This window comes from Micropterus salmoides, unplaced genomic scaffold (genome assembly GCF_014851395.1).
Source record: "Micropterus salmoides isolate LMB-PRFRI ecotype aquatic unplaced genomic scaffold, ASM1485139v1 Ms_hic_scaffold_21, whole genome shotgun sequence".
In the NCBI taxonomy this organism is placed as follows: Eukaryota; Metazoa; Chordata; class Actinopteri; order Centrarchiformes; family Centrarchidae; genus Micropterus; species Micropterus salmoides.
In genome coordinates, this window is record NW_024041262.1 from 11,493,861 (window position 1) to 11,511,638 (window position 17,778).

At 39.2% G+C, this 17,778-nt stretch overlaps 2 protein-coding genes across 4 annotated transcripts; one reads left to right on the forward strand and one right to left on the reverse strand.

Moving 5' to 3' along the window:
• Positions 1-6,790: 6,790 nt before the first annotated feature.
• Positions 6,791-14,039, forward strand: phkg2 (phosphorylase kinase, gamma 2 (testis)). The gene is made up of 10 exons (XM_038735807.1): positions 6,791-7,020; positions 7,286-7,397; positions 7,525-7,700; positions 7,808-7,862; positions 7,956-8,021; positions 11,941-12,104; positions 12,209-12,299; positions 12,428-12,581; positions 12,816-12,941; positions 13,052-14,039. The coding sequence occupies exons 2-10, from the start codon at positions 7,303-7,305 to the stop codon at positions 13,295-13,297; spliced, it is 1,173 nt and encodes a 390-aa protein (XP_038591735.1). The 5' UTR covers positions 6,791-7,020; positions 7,286-7,302; the 3' UTR covers positions 13,298-14,039.
• Positions 14,028-16,548, reverse strand: ccdc189 (coiled-coil domain containing 189). Of its 3 annotated transcripts, none has more exons than XM_038735810.1 (10): positions 16,417-16,548; positions 16,246-16,309; positions 16,015-16,049; positions 15,860-15,925; positions 15,598-15,761; positions 15,226-15,296; positions 15,019-15,135; positions 14,845-14,923; positions 14,378-14,414; positions 14,028-14,284 (listed from the first exon to the last, which is right to left on the reverse strand). In XM_038735810.1, the coding sequence occupies exons 2-10, from the start codon at positions 16,261-16,263 to the stop codon at positions 14,176-14,178; spliced, it is 696 nt and encodes a 231-aa protein (XP_038591738.1). In that variant the 5' UTR covers positions 16,264-16,309; positions 16,417-16,548; the 3' UTR covers positions 14,028-14,175. The 3 variants fall into 3 exon arrangements, with proteins under 3 accessions (XP_038591738.1, XP_038591736.1, XP_038591737.1); XM_038735808.1 differs by having other exon boundaries at positions 14,378-14,482; XM_038735809.1 differs by lacking the exon at positions 16,015-16,049 and having other exon boundaries at positions 14,378-14,482; positions 16,417-16,432.
• Positions 16,549-17,778: the final 1,230 nt, after the last annotated feature.

Here is a 17,778-nt window from a genome sequence, read left to right on the forward strand (position 1 = left end):
ATAATTAAGGTAAATTTTATGTAGGCCTATATCAGTTTTGGGCACTGTTTTGTATCTGCACTTCCTCAGAGCTCTGACTGGATTCATATTTATCATCATGAAGCTCTGCAGTAGCTCTGAGTAACTGGAGATACTTCCACCTGAAACGAGTATATAGGTCATTATTTTCCAGATTATTCCCATACAAACGCATCTTCTGCTTTCCCACATGGCATGATTATATTTATTAAATAATAGTTAACTCTGGAAAGGTAGGTGTGATATGACGATATGATGTGACATAAGGGCAGCCCTGCTTGTAGTAACACCATGTCCCTTATCATGAAGATCTCTGTCATTTTACAGCATTTACCGGCACTTTCCTCCTGCCCCTTTTCCTCTCAGCTCTATATTTTCGCTTTCTCTTGTTCTTCTGTGCATTTCTTAATTCAGGTGCCTTTTGAAAAGACTACACTTTTTCAACATGCCAAAGCGGCTAGTCGGTCTGTGCTACCCGCCTCTGCTGAAATCCACTCGCATTTTGCGGGTGTTAATGTCAAGCCCTGCTTTTGAAACATTTAACCTAAAAAAATATGTGAAATAAATATTTATTCCAGTTGTTAGGTTTTTTTTTTTTCAATTCTTAACTTTACCTACTTTTTTATTTTGTGTACAACTTTATTTATTTTTATTCCGTCCAGTATTTTTACAGCAACCTTTATGATTTAAAAAATGCTCCATGTATTGAATGAACTGACTAAAGTTGGTGGGGAAAAGTCACGTCCTGAGGTGACGACGTAGCAGCCCATGCACAAGTAGATGTCACACCACAGTTTATTCAGCAGGTAATATAATCCATGTGCACCATCCACCAGCCATACATGTTTTTGCGTGGGCTACGTGACAAACGTCACCGTCGCCATGCAGTAGGGCAAAGGACGTTTCTGCTGTTCTGCTGTTGTCGGGGAAATTGGCTCGACATTGTTAAGCCGTGATAATTTCATTTAAATGTAGCCCATTTGTTCACAGTAACAACTCATTCATTTGTTCATTCATAAATATATTTTGGGTTGAGTGTGACTAACCATTTGGAAGCAAGGTCTGATTAATCAATGGCAGTCTATATTGATCCTACTGTTAATTGAGTCATGGCTTACTACTATTTCAAACACTGTGTTTATTCTAATTAATGCATTACATTAAAGCAACACTTTGATTTGATTGCTAGCTACCTTCGCGTCTCTTTCATCCACTAAAGTGGCATCTCAGTGTCAACACTTTCACTGGATCTTGTTATGATAAACAATCTCGACAATCAATCTCATTAAAAAACGTTAATGTTCCATCTCTTCTTCTTCTACTGGCTTTCCGGCAGACTAGATGCCTTACGGCATATTGCTGCCACCCACAGTTCAGTCTCGGTATCGCTTTATAGCACCTTCATTCTCAGAGGGCTAATCCTGTTGCAGATATAAAATCCATGACTGCTTCCACTATCCTTGATTGGTTCTCATGAGGATTCAAAATATCTCTCAATGTCACTGCTTGTAGTCCATCTCCTGCTACCTCAGAATACAGTTGTTCTCTTTGCCTTTTATACTGTTGACATTCCATAAACACATGATTAACAGTCTGTTGTTGATTGCAGGTTCTACAGAGCCCATCCTCATGTTTGCCTATCTTCGCTAGATCCCATGCAAATCCACAGTGTCCCAGCCTTAGTCTTGTCATAATTACAGCTTGTCTTCTGGATTTACCCAAGCAACTCTGCTCTGTCTTTACTTTGTTTTGTATTGCATAATAATGCCGGCCCTTTGTTTCCTTTTCCCACTGCCTCTGCCATACTACTATAGTGTTTTCCTTAATGACAGATCTACATTCGGTGACCCCAATACAAACTTCTAAATCAATATCTCTTTTCAGAGTCATTTTTGCTACCTTGTCTGCCACCTCATTCCCTTCTACCCCAACATGTGCAGGGACCCAGAGAAATCCCACTGACCCTCCAGCCTTTTCGATTTTATACAACAGAACCATCAGCTCCATAAACAGATCTGGCCGAGCTCCCATATTACTTCCTCCCAGAGTTTTTAACACTGAAGCCGAATCTGAGCATATTACTGCTCTCCTTGGTTGCACTTCCTCTATCCACTTTAGTGCCCATATAATAGCTAGAAGTTCTGTTGTATACACCGATACCCCCTCAGACAGTCGTTTAAGCTTTACATATTCATATTGTGGGATATAAAAAGCAAAGCCTGACTTCCCAGTTTGTGGATCTTGGGATCCATCTGTATATATCTGAAGGTAAGTTCCCCACTGATTTTCCAGTCTTCGCTTTACCATATTGGGATACTCTGTGCCTTCATGATGTTTGATGTTATCCATTATACTAAGATCTATTTCTGGTATGGACATCAACCACGGTGGTACAACTGACCAGTACACTTGCGGGGCCATCCCTTCCTCCTTCAGTCCCAGTTCCTCAATTTTTTTCCTGATGTTAAACATAAAACATTCCTTCCTCCTTTTCCCTGATCCCCACTCCCACGCATTACTTAGAACTATTTTTGTAGGGTGTTCTCCTTTATGTGCCCATAATTTAACAATATACTGCATTGCCAATTTCTCCCGTCTAATTGACAATGGCATTTCCCCCATCTCTACCAACAAAGCTGGGACTGGAGTTGTACGGAGGGCCCCGCAACATAGTCTCAGTGCCTTAGCTTGTATTACTTCCAGCCTCTTTAAATGTGTATCAGCGGCTGTCCCATAACACACACATCCATAATCCAACCTAGATCTTATCATTGCCCTGTAGATCATTAGTTGAGTATCTCTGCCTGCACCCCATGTGCTACCTGAGAGGGAACGCATTACATTTAATACCTTTTCACACTTATTTACAACATTATCTATCTGCTTTTTCCATGTTAGCTTCTCATCCAAATGCACACCCAAAAATTTGAACTCTTTAACCCTCTCAATTGCTTGTTCATACAAAAATAAACCACCACATTCAGTTTTCTTATTACCAAATATTATATACTTTGATTTCTCCACTGATATCCTCAACCCCCACTTTTCACCCCAACTAGTTACTTTGTTCAGAGCTACTTGCATTTGCTCAGTTATTTGTTTGACATTCCTGCCCCTTTTCCAGATGGCCCCATCATCAGCAAATAGAGATTTTCCAAAACTATTCCCAATTTCTTCAAATATATCATTTATCATAATATTGAAAAGGACTGGGCTTATCACGCTACCCTGAGGAGTTCCGTTATCGATACCTGTTCCAGCTGATAAAGCATTTGCAACCCTAACTTGAATTCTCCTGTCCTTCAAGAAGTCTTGTATCCAGTTAATCATCCTCCCTCTGACTCCAGCCTCATATAGTTTTATGACAAGCCCCTCCTTCCATAGCATGTCATACGCCTTTTCAATATCAATAAACACCGCCATTAATACTTCTCTATTCACCATTGCTTTCTTTATATCACTGTCAAGGGACGTAACGGCATCCATGGTACTTCTCCCTCTACGGAATCCACTTTGTACTGATGTAAACCATCCCTTCTTCTCTAACTTATAAACCAATCTGTCTGTAACCATCCTTTCCATTATTTTACATAGGACTGATGTCAGTGCAATGGGCCTGTATGATCCTGCCTTATAAGCGTCTTTCCCTGGTTTCAATATTGGAACCACCAGTGCATGCTTCCATGTGCTAGGTAGACTTCCCTCTTGCCATATGTGATTCATTAAGGCCAAGATTTCCTCCAAAACTTTGTCACTAAGATTCTTAACAATCTCATAGCTAACACCATCCTTTCCCGGGGCTGTTTTCCTTCCTTTTCCAATTGCCCTGTGCAATTCTTCTAATGAGAAAAATAAATTACCCACATCAGAATTATCATTATTTATCTCAAGTTTGTATCGATTTTGCTCTAATATCTCATTTCTTTTCCTTATACCTGCTTCACCAATGTTAGCTCCACTGTGAACAGCTCTAAAGCTATTTTCACATAGCTTTGCTTTATCCAAATCACTTGTAGCAAACAATCCTCCCTCCTCTAAAACTGGCATTTTCCTTTTCCTATTACTTCCTGCCATACGATGTACTGCCCGCCATATTTCTGTTACTGCAGTCTCTGCCCCTAGTTTTCCACAGTATTTTCTCCAGCACTCTTTTTTTGCAGTCTTAATCACTCTGCGTGCTTTGGCTCGCAGTCTTTTATATTCTACTGCTTTATCTTCTGTTGGATGTTTCCTCAATGCTCTATACCCGCAATTCCTGTCTCTTACTGCTTTATCACAGTCCTTGTTCCACCATGGCACACTAATTTTCCTTTTAGAACACTTCTTTATCGGGATAGATTCAATTGCACTTTTCATAATTATTTCACATAAGCTGCTATTCCATTCCTCTATTGTCCCTTCCTCATTTACTTCCTCTATAGTTTTGTTACACTTTTCAGAAAAAAGTGCCCAATCTGCCTTACTATAATTAAATAAGTTTTGGTTACCCTGTTCTTCACTCAATAAAGTTTTCCCAAACCTCAATAATATTGGGTAATGATCACTCCCTATTGTATATCTGTCCAAAGAATCCCACTCTCCAACCCTAGCTAGTTCACTGGACGCTAATGCCAAATCTATATATGAAACATTTCCTGTTCTAATATCAAATCTAGTTGGCCTGCCATCATTTAAACAAACTAATCTCCACCTGTCCATAAATTCCTCTATAGTGCTCCCATTATTATCTTTTATTCTGCTACCCCAAAGAGGGTTGTGAGAGTTAAAATCCCCCACCCAAATGACCGGTGTCCCTACTTGTTCCATAACCCACTCCAACTCGCTTAGATTTATTTGCAAACAAGGATTATACATGTTTATTATGTTAATCCACCTGTGCTGTCCCCAGACTCTTACTATAACACATTCTAGTTTAGACATTATCTCTACATTTTGATACTGTACATCTGATCTTATAAATGTTGCACACCCTCCCCCAGACTTTCCTTTTCTATCATATCTGTTACTTTCATATCCAGGAATCACAAAATCTAAGCATGGTTTAAGCCAAGTTTCCTGAATACATATCACCTCTGGTAGATCCTTAAATTCATCAACAAATCTCTTAAGTTCCTGTCCATTAGCCATCAAACTCCGTGCATTCCATTGTAAGATGTAAAACATCAGCAATTTACCTATCATCATTTATGTCCATGTTTCTTCCCCCAGTACATTCCTCATTACTGTCAGTGATCTTTTGTTTTCCCCTACCTCTTTCGTAAACTTCCAGTTTCTGTCTCATATACTTGTGCAACTCTTCTGGACCCATACATGCCTCTTCCAGAAATCTCTCTGCAGCATCCACCACCACTTTAATAACGTCAGATCTTCTGGTTTGGTCTCTAACTGCCCACAGAACATCTACCATGAATGCCAGGAATGACTGGGTTCCCACAATCTGCCTCACTTTCTCCCTATCAGGCTGGGAATCAGAAGGCACTTCAACTACCACTTGTCTGGAAGGTTCCCCCGTTCCCCTCACTTTCTTCAGGGCATCTGCATATGATATTTTGCCTTCAACTCTCAATTTCTCTACTCCCACAGCTCTAACATGATGCTCACACCCCCTAAATGAAGATACATGATTTCCGCCACAGTTACAGCACTTGACTATATCAGCTTTACATTGAATAAAGTCATGGCTTCCTCCACACTTCCCACATCTTTTTTTCCCTCCGCATGCTGCTGCTACATGGCCATAGCGTTGACAATTGTAACAACGCAGTGGGGGACGAATATACTGTCTCACTGGCAAGCTAATATATCCAAGGCTAACCCTTGCTGGCACAATATCTTGCTTGAATGTTAATAGCACAGCATTACCGGTTTCTTTGAATCTCCGTACAGCTACAACCTCAGCTCCCTTTAAATTCTTCAAGATGTCACTCTCTTCTATCTCAAGGCTTACATAGATCACTCCTTTAGCATTTTTAGCCTGACCAGGAACGAAACATTCAACAGGCCTGTTAAGCAAATGCCGAACTTTAAGGGCATTCAACCTCTGATTATCATTTCTGCAAAAAACAAGTATATTCCCATTCATCATCATTTTCACATTTAGAACTTTTCCCATTTTGTTTTTTAGCTCCTCCGATAGTCTGAGTGGGTTTAAGGCTTTGTCACTTTTATCTTTGAATTTAACTATCATCCTAAATTCACCCTCCTCTTCAGATCTTGGCATTTTCCTTGTGCTTTGGGACTCGTCACTCTCACTTCCACTTCCATTGTCAGATCTATCTCTTTTTTCAGATTGTCTGGACTTTTTGTCATTACTCCCAGCACCATCACTAGTTTTCCCCTTCGGCGGCATAGCCCATCCCTCGTTGGGGAGCTGCCTGCTGCTTCAGCTCACAACACAAACTCTCACAGGAGATGCCAATTGAGATATCAACTACTTGTCCCTTGTAAGATTAATGAGTCTCAAAGTAATTTGAATCGCCCTCCAAACCGTACAACTCCTCCTAGCCGTGAATCATCCCGGTGGAATTTTTAGAACTACTTGGCACTTTTTCAATGTTCCATCTCATCCTCTGCGACTAGGTTTATAACTATACTGTGAACAAATGGACTGCATTTACAAGAAACGATTACGGGTTAACAAATGTCGAGCTAATGTGCCGATGACAGCAGAACAACAAACACTTCCTGTTATTCCAGTGTACGGCTACGTGAGTGACGTCATCCGTCAGGCGGAGCCAATCAGAGCAGAGTAGGATTAGCCAATTCGCACCCCGGCCTCACGGGGGGAGTACTGTACTGTCTGCAACAACGCTGCAAGATGTTCCGAGCAGTGACAGCAAGGTGTTGGCTGGCTGTTGTCAACATTATCGGTGAATAACCTTGAGTCCGTAGCCGCTGAATCGCAAACAGTTATGGTCCTCAAGTTGAGATGTCAGTATTGAGGTTATATTGATTCATTGCTCGCCGTCTCCCTCTTCCTCTTGTCGTCTGATTGCATACATGGTGAGTAACGTTAGTTAGCTTCCTTTTACGGTCAGTACCTTCTGCTGCAGCAAGGACAAATCTAAAACCCCCTACAGTAGCTGTAAGATGGATCAATTATCAAGGACACTTTTCTAAATAACAGTAGAGAGAAGGGAGGGATGTATATGTAGCTAATGCACAGCTAACTGAAATTAAACTAAAGCAACACTTCGTTGCCAGATGTTAGCTCAGTAGTTCCTGTGTCCACGTGAGACATGTGACTGCCTGTTTGTTGTCGTTACAGATCCTTATGCTATCACCATGACCAAAGACATCGTTGTTGGAGATGAACTGCCAGACTGGGTCGGGGCCAAGGAGTTTTACCAGAAATATGACCTGAAAGAGGTGATAGGCAGGTGAGTCCAGCGAAATCACCTGAAATGTAATCTCAGTTTTTATATTGGGATGATTTAAAAAACAACAACAACAACAACAACAACAGAAAAAGCACACATGCTGTATTCTATGTCACTGGTACCTCAGGGGTGTGAGCAGTGTGGTGCGTAGGTGTGTGGACAGACACACAACTCAGGAGCTGGCGGTGAAGATCATTGAGATCACAGCAGAAAAGATGACCGTTCAGCAGCTGGAGGAGGTGAAAACCTCTACGCTGAAGGAGGTCCAGGTCCTCAACATGGTGAAGGGACACTCCTCAATCAGTATGTTGGACTCCTGCTCTTTTTGGCCTGCAAGACATCTTCATTTTTTTGCTCTTAGGGGATTCAAAAGTGCTAAAACCGCTTTATGTTTTGTTGATTCCTTTTAGTTACTCTCATTGATTCCTATGAGTCTGCGACCTTCATCTTTTTGGTGTTCGACCTGTGAGTATTTCAACAAACAGCTACAATGTGAATGTTAATATTCATGTATTCATTGTAGGATTGTGTCAATCTCTTTTTGTTTTTTACTTATAGCATGAGGCGAGGAGAGCTGTTTGACTACCTCACAGAAAAAGTTACCTTGAGTGAGAAGGAAACCAGGTGAGCTTCAGCGTCAACACACCCCATCAGCTCATTTCAAGGGAGTAGAATTTAGTAGGGCGGCAGGGACATGTCCCTAAAATAGCCGCCTTCGCATTTTTAGAGGCAGGTTGCATCCAGAGTTACCGCCTTCTTTCGGACTGAAAATAAGACAAAATTCTCAAATCAAATCTAAAAACAAAAAAATAAAAATTCAAGGAAAGTTCTTCCCCACCCCTTGTATCATTCTCTAAAATAAAAAAAACTAGCCTACTCAGTTTGGGCACTGAGAGGGTCTGAAAACTCCTGCACTTCCTCTCCTGTAATTCCCACAAAATCCCAAAACTTTCTCAACAACAACTATTTCTATCCTCTCAGATTTCCTTTCCGCCTTAGCAGACCAGTTAATCACCATGGGCAGAAATGCTAATCCTTACACAAACATTATTCATCATGCTTCTTACCTGATTTGTTCTCCCTTTCTACTTGAATCTTTTCTTTCCTAGCTGCTTCCTCATGGCTCATCCTTCTCTTAACCTCATGACTTCCATCTCCTCCTTCTCTTCAGACAATCTGCTTGCCACGATTCATGACTCCCCCCAACACTGATTACACTTCTTTATCACAGTGCCTGTCGCTGCACATCTCATCTCCACATTCACCAAACTTCCAACAATGCCTGCTCTAAATGGGTTTAGGGAACAGAAGCCCTTACTGGGTAACTGATATGCTCCAAGAACACTTTGTCAGGCGGGACTTCTGATTCAAAAAGCAACAGAACAAATCTTGTTGCACATCCTTCTCCGTCACTCATTCTGAACACTCTGTGGCTGTCAACAACTCCTTAAATTTACTAGGATTGACCATATGGTACTCCATCAACAACACCCTTTACTGGAACTCAACTAGTAAGTGGAAAACATGATACTTGGTAACCATCTGACTATTTCCAGTGCCACCTTCAGTTGTGTCTGTGACACACATCAAACAGTGATTAAGGTATCAAGGTAGTTTATTTATCATTATACAACACAAGGTTTTGTAATGAAAAGAAAGTTTGTGGTCCCTCCATGCTACACGCACACAGAACATAACATATAATTAGGCTAAATGTGTATTAAGATATGGTAACATATAAAATAAAACAACAGCCTACATACAGTTATTTACATACAAAGGATATATACATACAAGTCTACACCCGAAACATTTTGCAGTGCATGTGTTGAATTCACACCTGGGGTGAATGTAAACAGCAGCAACAAGTTGATAATATGGTTTTCATCTTCACATTAAAAAGTCAAACATTTGGGAAATAGTGTCCACCTCGACTGTGTTTGAGCACCAGGCATCATCAATGTAAACACAGAGTCTGCCTACTCTCATCTTGCCGGAGTCTTGATTGACATTGCCAAGTTTGTCCTTAATCCAACTCGCGACTTCATGTTTACCTGACAGATCTTCAAGTCTGTTCTTGCTCCCAGTCAATTTTATTCCAGCCAGATGGATTCCTCTTTTGTTCTCACTATTGTCACTGTAGCAGGAAATTTCTTCTCTTTTCCTCTTTTTCCTCCGTGATCTCTTCTGGCTGCTTCTCATCCACCACCATCTTCTTCCAGTCCCTACCAATATCCAGCATCTACCTAATTTTCCCTAGCAATAATTTTGATCAAAACAATTCAATGTAATCACTGTCGTCCGTCAGCCTCTAGTCAATGTACTTGGTAACAAATGGTTACCAAATACGAACTACAAGTACAATGCATTTTTTAAGTTTTGAAAGATTATGTCTGCCCCCCTCATATGGTTATGTTCACTGCCTACCTAGACCCTAGATCCTGAGCGACTTTATTTTCCAAAAATGTGATTTTATGGTGCATTGAATGTCAAGCTGAAGATATTTTAAGTTTATTTTAGTAGTAGTAATAATAATAATAATAATAATGTTTATTTGTAGAGCACTTTTCAAAACAAGTTACAAAGTACTTTAACAAGTGTGAAGACAATAATACCCAAAAGACAATAATACAAAAACAATACAAGATAAAAGCAAGAAAACATTGAAAAGACTAAAATACACGTTTAAGATAAATATAAAATAAGTAAAATAGAATAAAATAAAAAGGATAAAATAAAGTCAAATAAAATTGGGAAAAGCTCTCCTATAAAAGTATGTTTTAAGAAGGGACTTAAAAGAGTTCACTGACTCAGCCGACCTGATTTCCTCGGGCAGGCTGTTCCAGAGCCTCGGGGCCCTGACAGCAAACGCTCTGTCCCCTTTAGTTTTCAGTCGAGACTTTGGAACAGACAACAGACCTCTGCCCGAGGATCTCAAGGTACGTGCTGGTGTGTATGGGACTAAAAGGTCAGAAATATAACAAGGCGAGAGGCCATGAAGAGCTTTAAAAGTGATCAGTAAAATTTTAAAGTCAATTCTGTTGTGAAGCTAAGATAGGGTTGATGTGGTCATATTTCTTTGTTCTGGTTAAAATCCTGGCAGCTGAGTTCTGGACAGTCTGGAGACGATCAATAGATTTCTGCAAGCAAGTAAAAAGGCTGTTGCAATTATCTAGGCGTGATGAGATGAAGGTGTGTAAAATGGTCTCGTGTCCTTCGAATTTTTGCTATATTTCTAAGTTGATAAAAACATGATTGAACAAGCTTTGTGGCGTGCTGCTCAAAATTTAAATTACTATCAAACCAAACACCAAGGTTCTTTGCAACAGGCTTAATGTGATTTACTAGGGAACCAGCAAATGGCAGTATTTGTTTTGCCATCTGCTGGGACCCAATGACCAAGATTTCTGTTTTGTCTGAGTTCAGCGTGAGGAAATTATGTGACATCCATTTTTTAACTTCACAAAGGCAGTTGTTAAGTGAACTCAGCATTCCAGTGTCTGTGGATCTGACGGGCAAGTACATTTGTGTGTCATCAGCATAAATATGAAAAGAAATACCATGTTTATGGATAATATGTCCAAGGGGAAGCAGATACAAGGAAAATAAAATGGGTCCTAAGACCGACCCCTGAGGCACACCATATTTAACTGGACAGAACGAAGGGACATAGTTGTTTACAGACACGCAAAACTTCCTATTTGACAGGTAGGATGAAAACCATTCAAGGGCAGTACCAGAGATCCACACCCAGTGCCTCAGTCTGTCTAACATGATGTTGTGATCAATGGTGACAAAAGCAGCACTAAGGTCCAGGAGTACCAGGACTGAGCACATACCTTCATCAGCAGACATTAAAAGGTCATTAGTGACTTTAAGCAGGGCAGTCTCAGTGCTGTGGTACTTCCTGAAACTAGACTGAAATTTTTCAAATAATTTATTTTCCAATACAGTGATCTAAACCAGGTTCCTTTAAAAGTGGGTTCACGCAAGACGTTTTAAAATAATCAGGGACACAACCAGTAGATAGGGAGCTGTTGAAAACAGAGATCAAATGGGGCCCAACAGAATCCATTGCTTTCAGTAAAAACTTTGGAGGACACACTCATTTGTGACACTGATTTTAAAAGCTCAGACAAGTCGATGGGTTAAAACTCTCTTGTTGCTGGTGAGGGACCTCTGAGTAAGAGGCCATGTGGGTAATGATTGATTAGCTCTGATTGACACCACCTTATTGGTAAAATAAGACAAAAACAATTCACAGAGGGGTTGGGTTTACCAGCCACAGTCTTAAACAGAAACCTGGGATTGTGTTTATGTGTAGTAATGAGTTCAGAAAAATAGTGTACAGTATGAAAACCACATTGCACTCCACATTTAAAAAAAACTTAACTTTGACTGAAGGCACTATGATAACTAACATCACACTCCACGTCTTTGCAAGTTGATCTTGTCATGGTATTGAAAAAAAATAAAACCAATGGCTGCCTGGAAATGAGACCATGTAAAACTGATGCATTGTTTAAAACCTGTTGCTCTGCAGGAGTATGATGCGAGCTCTGCTGGAGGCTGTGGAGTACCTCCACTCCCTCAACATTGTCCATCGGGACTTAAAGCCTGAGAATATTCTCCTGGATGATCAAGGGCACATCAAACTATCCGACTTTGGTTTCTCAGTCCAGCTAAAACCTGGAGAGAAACTTCGAGGTACTGTAGTATAAAAAGAAATTGATGACTTCAGATCAATGCCTATGATGATGAATGACTCACTATGTGAATGTGTAAAATGTTTTATCTTTTGGTCTAATTAGAGCTTTGTGGCACACCTGGTTATCTGGCCCCTGAAATACTGAAATGTTCGATGGATGAAACGCACACAGGCTATGGCAAAGAGGTGGATCTGTAAGTCTTTCCTTTTGTCAATAACATGTATATACAGTAAATAGACATTTACAAAGAATGATCCTGGATGCCTTCCTGAATTTTATTTCTAATTCTTTCTCACTTGTTTTGATGCATGCGTTGGGAAGCTGGGCGTGTGGAGTGATCCTCTTCACCTTGCTGGCCGGCTCACCACCGTTCTGGCACCGTAAACAGATGCTGATGCTGAGGATGATCATGGAGGGTCGCTATCAGTTCAGCTCCCCGGAGTGGGATGACAGATCTGACACTGTGAAAGACCTGGTAAGACTGATAAACCTTAGGGTTTCAAATTGTTGATAATGTTACTAATGTTTATAATATTCTCTATATTCTGATGTTAACAGTTCTTCAGCAGAAACTATTTTTTTAGACAAAAATATAAGGTTAAACCCTAAAGCTATTGATTTTATTGTTTTGTTTTTTAGACTACGGCATAATGTTGGACCTGATTTTCAGTTGCTTTTATTTTACAATCATTTTGGTTGTGCTGCTCAGATTTCCAGGCTGCTCGTGGTGGAACCAGCTGTCCGTCTCACTGCTGAGCAAGCCTTAGCACATCCCTTCTTCAGACAGTACCAGAAGGAGGACGTACGGCTCTTCAGTCCCAGAAAGACATTTAGGGTGAGTCACGGTGTTAATGTGGCTTTTTATTTTATTTTATTGGATTTTAAATTTGTTGTATGAGTGACAAAGCAAATATTCTCATCTGCCTTCCTGTCTTGCCTCCTCAGGTGTTTATACTCAGTGTGCTGGCCTGTATCAGGATATACAGCCGTTACCGCAGGGCTCGGCCACTGACTCGGGAGGTGCTGGCCAGAGATCCTTACTCCCTGCGCGGTGTTCGCAAACTCATTGATGGCTGCGCCTTCCGTATCTACGGGCACTGGGTAAAGAAAGGGGAGCAGCAGAACCGAGCTGCCCTCTTTCAGAACACAGCTAAGATCCTGCTGCTGGGCCTGGAGGACTTAGAAACATAAAAGGTCAACCTCATTCCAACCACGTCGATTTTTTTATTTAAATGTTTTTTTGTGCTGTCATGTCAGCATTTGCCTTGTTGCATTACGTATAATTTTAACATGAGGAATTCAGGGACTGGGATGTTTGTATGCCTTAAAGCGCATCATGTTTCTGCAAGTTAAAGATAAGCATGCACAACTTAACATTTGTTATCTGCCATTTGATCCAACTTTGTGGCTATATGAAACTCATCTTGTCAGGTCATCATGTTTGCACTAACACTTTGCAGTAGAGGACACATTGCACAATCGTTTGATAAAACACACCACACGTTGGTAAATTTGTTTAGGACTGTACCTGTTGAACATCAGTTGTAACTTAGGGGAGGATGTGTAAGTAAGCGCTGTGAGGCTGAAGTGGACATTAAAGCACTGTGATTAATTATTAAATATAATAATAAAATACAATACAGTATCAAAGGTAGAGTGCAGTAAGGTTTTGGTAGAGAATCATGTAGCTGTCTTGCATGCAGACATTCCTTAATAGGAAACCCACTTACACTAACTGTGAAGACCATTTGTGACCGTATTTCCTTACCAACATCATTCTCTACTCAGTTCATTCTCCATTTTAATATGTGGCACTTTTCCTGAAAGTGCCTGCCTGAGAAATACACAGTAATTGTACAAATGCAGATATACATTGTACTGTATATGAAAAAAAAGTTTGTTATTGACAATAAAACAAATGTTTTAGTTTGAATTGAGTTTAATTTTGCATGAATTCTTATTCAAGCATCAACATACTTGCTGGGTGAGTGGAAAAGCTCAAAGAGAAAACATCTTTCATTCATTATTTTTTGTCTCTGGGGTTGGGCTGTGGAGAATCTAGTGCGCTGTTATGCTGATCTGCAATTTCTTTCATTCGCTGATCTAGTTGTCCAGACAAATGCATCATATGCTCTCTGACCTCTTTCTCTATCAGAGCCTTCAGCTCTGATTGGGACCCTGAAAGGGAGGAAATAAAGCCGTTACAATAAACCGTTAGGGGAGCATTAGGTATTTCTGCACAGTCCCCGTTTTTATGGTTTGTGATCCTACCGAGTGTGGCTCCCTCTGACTCTCCGATAGATGTTGCCTGTGTTGGAGGAGAGTTGTGTGTGTTTGGTACTGCTTCTGCTTCTTTTTCCATCACAATTTCAACATCTGATGCAAGAAAATAGCTTAAAAGTATTAATAAATCTGGTCTAAGGTCCTCAAAAATATCAAGACTTTTCTGTTCTCCACGTAACACAACATTAAATTGAACATATTTGTTAGGTGCACCTTGTAGAGGAGGTTTTTGTATTTGTGGGTTGTTAAAGTGAATGGTTTAATGTTTATTAACATTTCCTGTTGTAAATTTTCTAATTCTGCTAATTTACAGTTTCATAACTTTAACTTGTTGTGTTTTGTTGGTCAGTCTGTTTAAATTGCCCTTGTTCACTCCTAGGTTGCATGATGACACATTTAAAAACCTTTAAACCGTTTCCGTGCTATTAAAACTGCAGATGCCATGTAATGATTACCTGGAGCAGAGGAATTCTCCATGGTAGGTTCGTCCTGGTCTGGGATCCCAGAGTAAGTCAAAGACAAATCAAGTTTTACCTGTGGAAATAAAATACTTAGAAGCTCATCATCCTCTCAGGATTAATATCAAGTATAGAAAAAATTAATAAACAATTTGCAGAACAATTCATTACCTGTGGAGTGAAAATATATTTGTAGAGTTTGTAGTGTCTTGCATAGCTGTTATAGATGTACTTAAAGATACAGTTCACCTCCTCAGAGCTGAACAGGTTTATAGTAAAGGGAGGTCGCTGTAGTGGGAAAACAGAGAAACATATTCATGAAAATGTATGGGTGTTAAAAGTATATTCTTCATAAAAAAGACTAATTGTTTTACATACCCTGACTGAGTGACAGAGAAGTAGTTCCTTGCAGTATTCAAGACACTGTTCTATGTTGATGAGTGGAGTTTCTGCAAGAAAGGAGTTTCAAAAACATCCCAAATAAGGTTGGGGAACATTTTAATTAATTATTTAAACAAACTAACCTGTAATATTTGCCCATCAGCATAAGAAGAACTCACATGACACTGTTTTGTGTAGATTCAGAGACTTTTGAAAAAAAAAAACTGACAGACAATATGAGTATTTACTGTAAATATATTGTGTCAGCTGTCACATAAGCTCATATTAATTTTACACATCTGTGTTGAAAGCCCGTTCCATCTAAAACTGCTAACTACAGGGCAGTGATAACAATATGACTTTACTTACCTATGTTAGCCTCATGGATGGACTTGATGATGGACAAGAGAGCAGAAGTCTGTTCCATTTTGAAGCTGCGTGCTCTGCAAAAACGCACAGTCTGGACATACACCTCCAGCAGGACTTCTCTTTTTGGTTCAGGGAGGTCAACTCCAAACACACTGCATAAAGCACTGTCACAGGAGAGGAGAAGCATGACAAGAAAATATGGCCTGTGTGTGAGTGTGTGTAATATACATAAATACGTTTCTTGTCATAAATGGGCAGAAACCTCTCCAGATCAGGAATGGACTGCATTTTGTTGATCTCCTCCATGTCATGGTAGCTTACATCTGTCCTAAAAACGCCCAGGGAATGGATTCAGGGTAAGTTATGATATTTAGTCAGTAAAACGAACATAATCTGGATTGTGGACACAGCTCTCACCATAGCATCACTTTAGCTTTCAGGGCATGTGGTACCTACAGATCAAAACAATACTTGCTTCATATGAAATGAATAAGGCACTACTTAGGAGATTAGTATCGTTTATATACAGTCTATGGATCCAGTGTAAGCTAAAAAATAAATATTTATATTTTAATTATGATTAAGGCAGTAAAATGTAACCAACATCTAACTAGCTATTGTGAATCAAACTAAACTTGTAGAGCCTACCTTTATTTTCGTATCCATGCTTTATTTCTTTAGCGGAGTTATAAATTGAACAAACTGCTGATTGCTGAAAAACAGTGCGAGTGATCTGAGTCGGTCATAAAATAACACACACACATAACACACTTGTCAAAAATAGATAATATTTTGTAGTTCAAAAAAGATCAAACCTACCAATTGATTTTTTTTTACCATGTAACAGTATTTGGGGAAACCCCAAATCAGGCTGGAACATTTCCTGTTTGGCTGCCTCGTTGTATCCTAGCGACACTTACATTAGGACCGATTAGGACACACCCCTTTTTTCTTTTTCCGGTTTAGCCCGTGACATATACACACGAACATCATGTAGGACATCCTTATAATATAAAATATCTATTTAAAGATGCTTTGACAGGGTAAGTGTCCGTTTCCTATCAAAATAAAGCCCCATTAAAATGAATTATTTGAACAATTATTTAAAAAATAAATAATAAACAATAGGAATATTTTTAAATACAGTCTATGGAATATTTACATATATAAAAAAACAAATCAAGTATAATACTATAAATATTATTTTTATTCTGTTCTAATTTTAAAAATATGTACAATGTTCTGTGTGTATAGCATGAAGGGGGCTACAACCTGAGTGTGCAGCCCTGTGTTGTAGAAGTAGACATAGCCTATGTAGCCTGATAAAATCAAATATAGTAAAAGACAAAATAAAGATTTTGATATTTTGAAATTTTTGAAACTCAACATCCATCATATTTTGTTTTATTTAATAGAACTCTCTTGAAAGACCTAAAACAAAAACAATACTAAAACTACACAGAAAATACATCATTAGCTAACCCTTAGGACCTATGATAAAAGACAATATAGTAAAAGAAAAAAAACATTTTAAAGTGTTATATATGTTTTTTTACATTAATCTTTTAAAGTCAACTGGAAAAGTATACCTCTGCTATTACATACAACAATTACAATGACAAGACCATTGCTGTTAGGCCGCTATTATGTAGGGGGCTATATCACTACTGTTAGCAGCTGAGACAATACACTACTAATACTAGTATACTAGTACTACTACTATTACAACCTTACTTAACTTAACTTAAGGTATTAGAGCTAGCCACAGGACAAAAATTAGGATAAGTAAAGTAAACTTGGGCCTAATTTATAAAGTCACAAAAGCCTTAATTTACTTAAAATCTTCAAATATTTATAAAAATACATACAGAAATAGAGTGAATACTGGTTAAATGGGACAATGGGTAAAGTGCGACTGTTAAACTTCATCATTTAAATCTTTCCATAATATCCATTTGGCCTATAAAAAAACACTGACCTCATCATTAGCAAGTATGTCCTAAAAAAATAAAATAAGTTATGCGGCTTCAACATCACTTCCAGGAGCGTGGCGTACTATATTCAACAACCCATAGCCAATTGCATAAATTTAGCTATCTAGATGTTTCCACAAAGATTTAGTCTACTTAAATTGCTTATAGTGAGCTACGTTGCAGTGCTAATGCTAAAAGCTACAACGGA

Coding starts and splice junctions, on each gene's coding strand:
- ccdc189 (XM_038735808.1), bottom strand. Junction 15,762..15,859: donor TCCATTCCTGATCTGGAGAG/GTTTCTGCCCAT, acceptor CTCCTGTGACAG/TGCTTTATGCAGTGTGTTTG. Junction 14,285..14,377: donor GTCAGAGGGAGCCACACTCG/GTAGGATCACAA, acceptor CCTCCCTTTCAG/GGTCCCAATCAGAGCTGAAG.
- phkg2 (XM_038735807.1), top strand. CDS start 7,303: ATGACCAAAGACATCGTTGTTGGAGATGAACTGCCAGACTGGGTCGGG. Junction 7,863..7,955: donor ATCTTTTTGGTGTTCGACCT/GTGAGTATTTCA, acceptor TTTTACTTATAG/CATGAGGCGAGGAGAGCTGT. Junction 12,300..12,427: donor TATGGCAAAGAGGTGGATCT/GTAAGTCTTTCC, acceptor TGCGTTGGGAAG/CTGGGCGTGTGGAGTGATCC.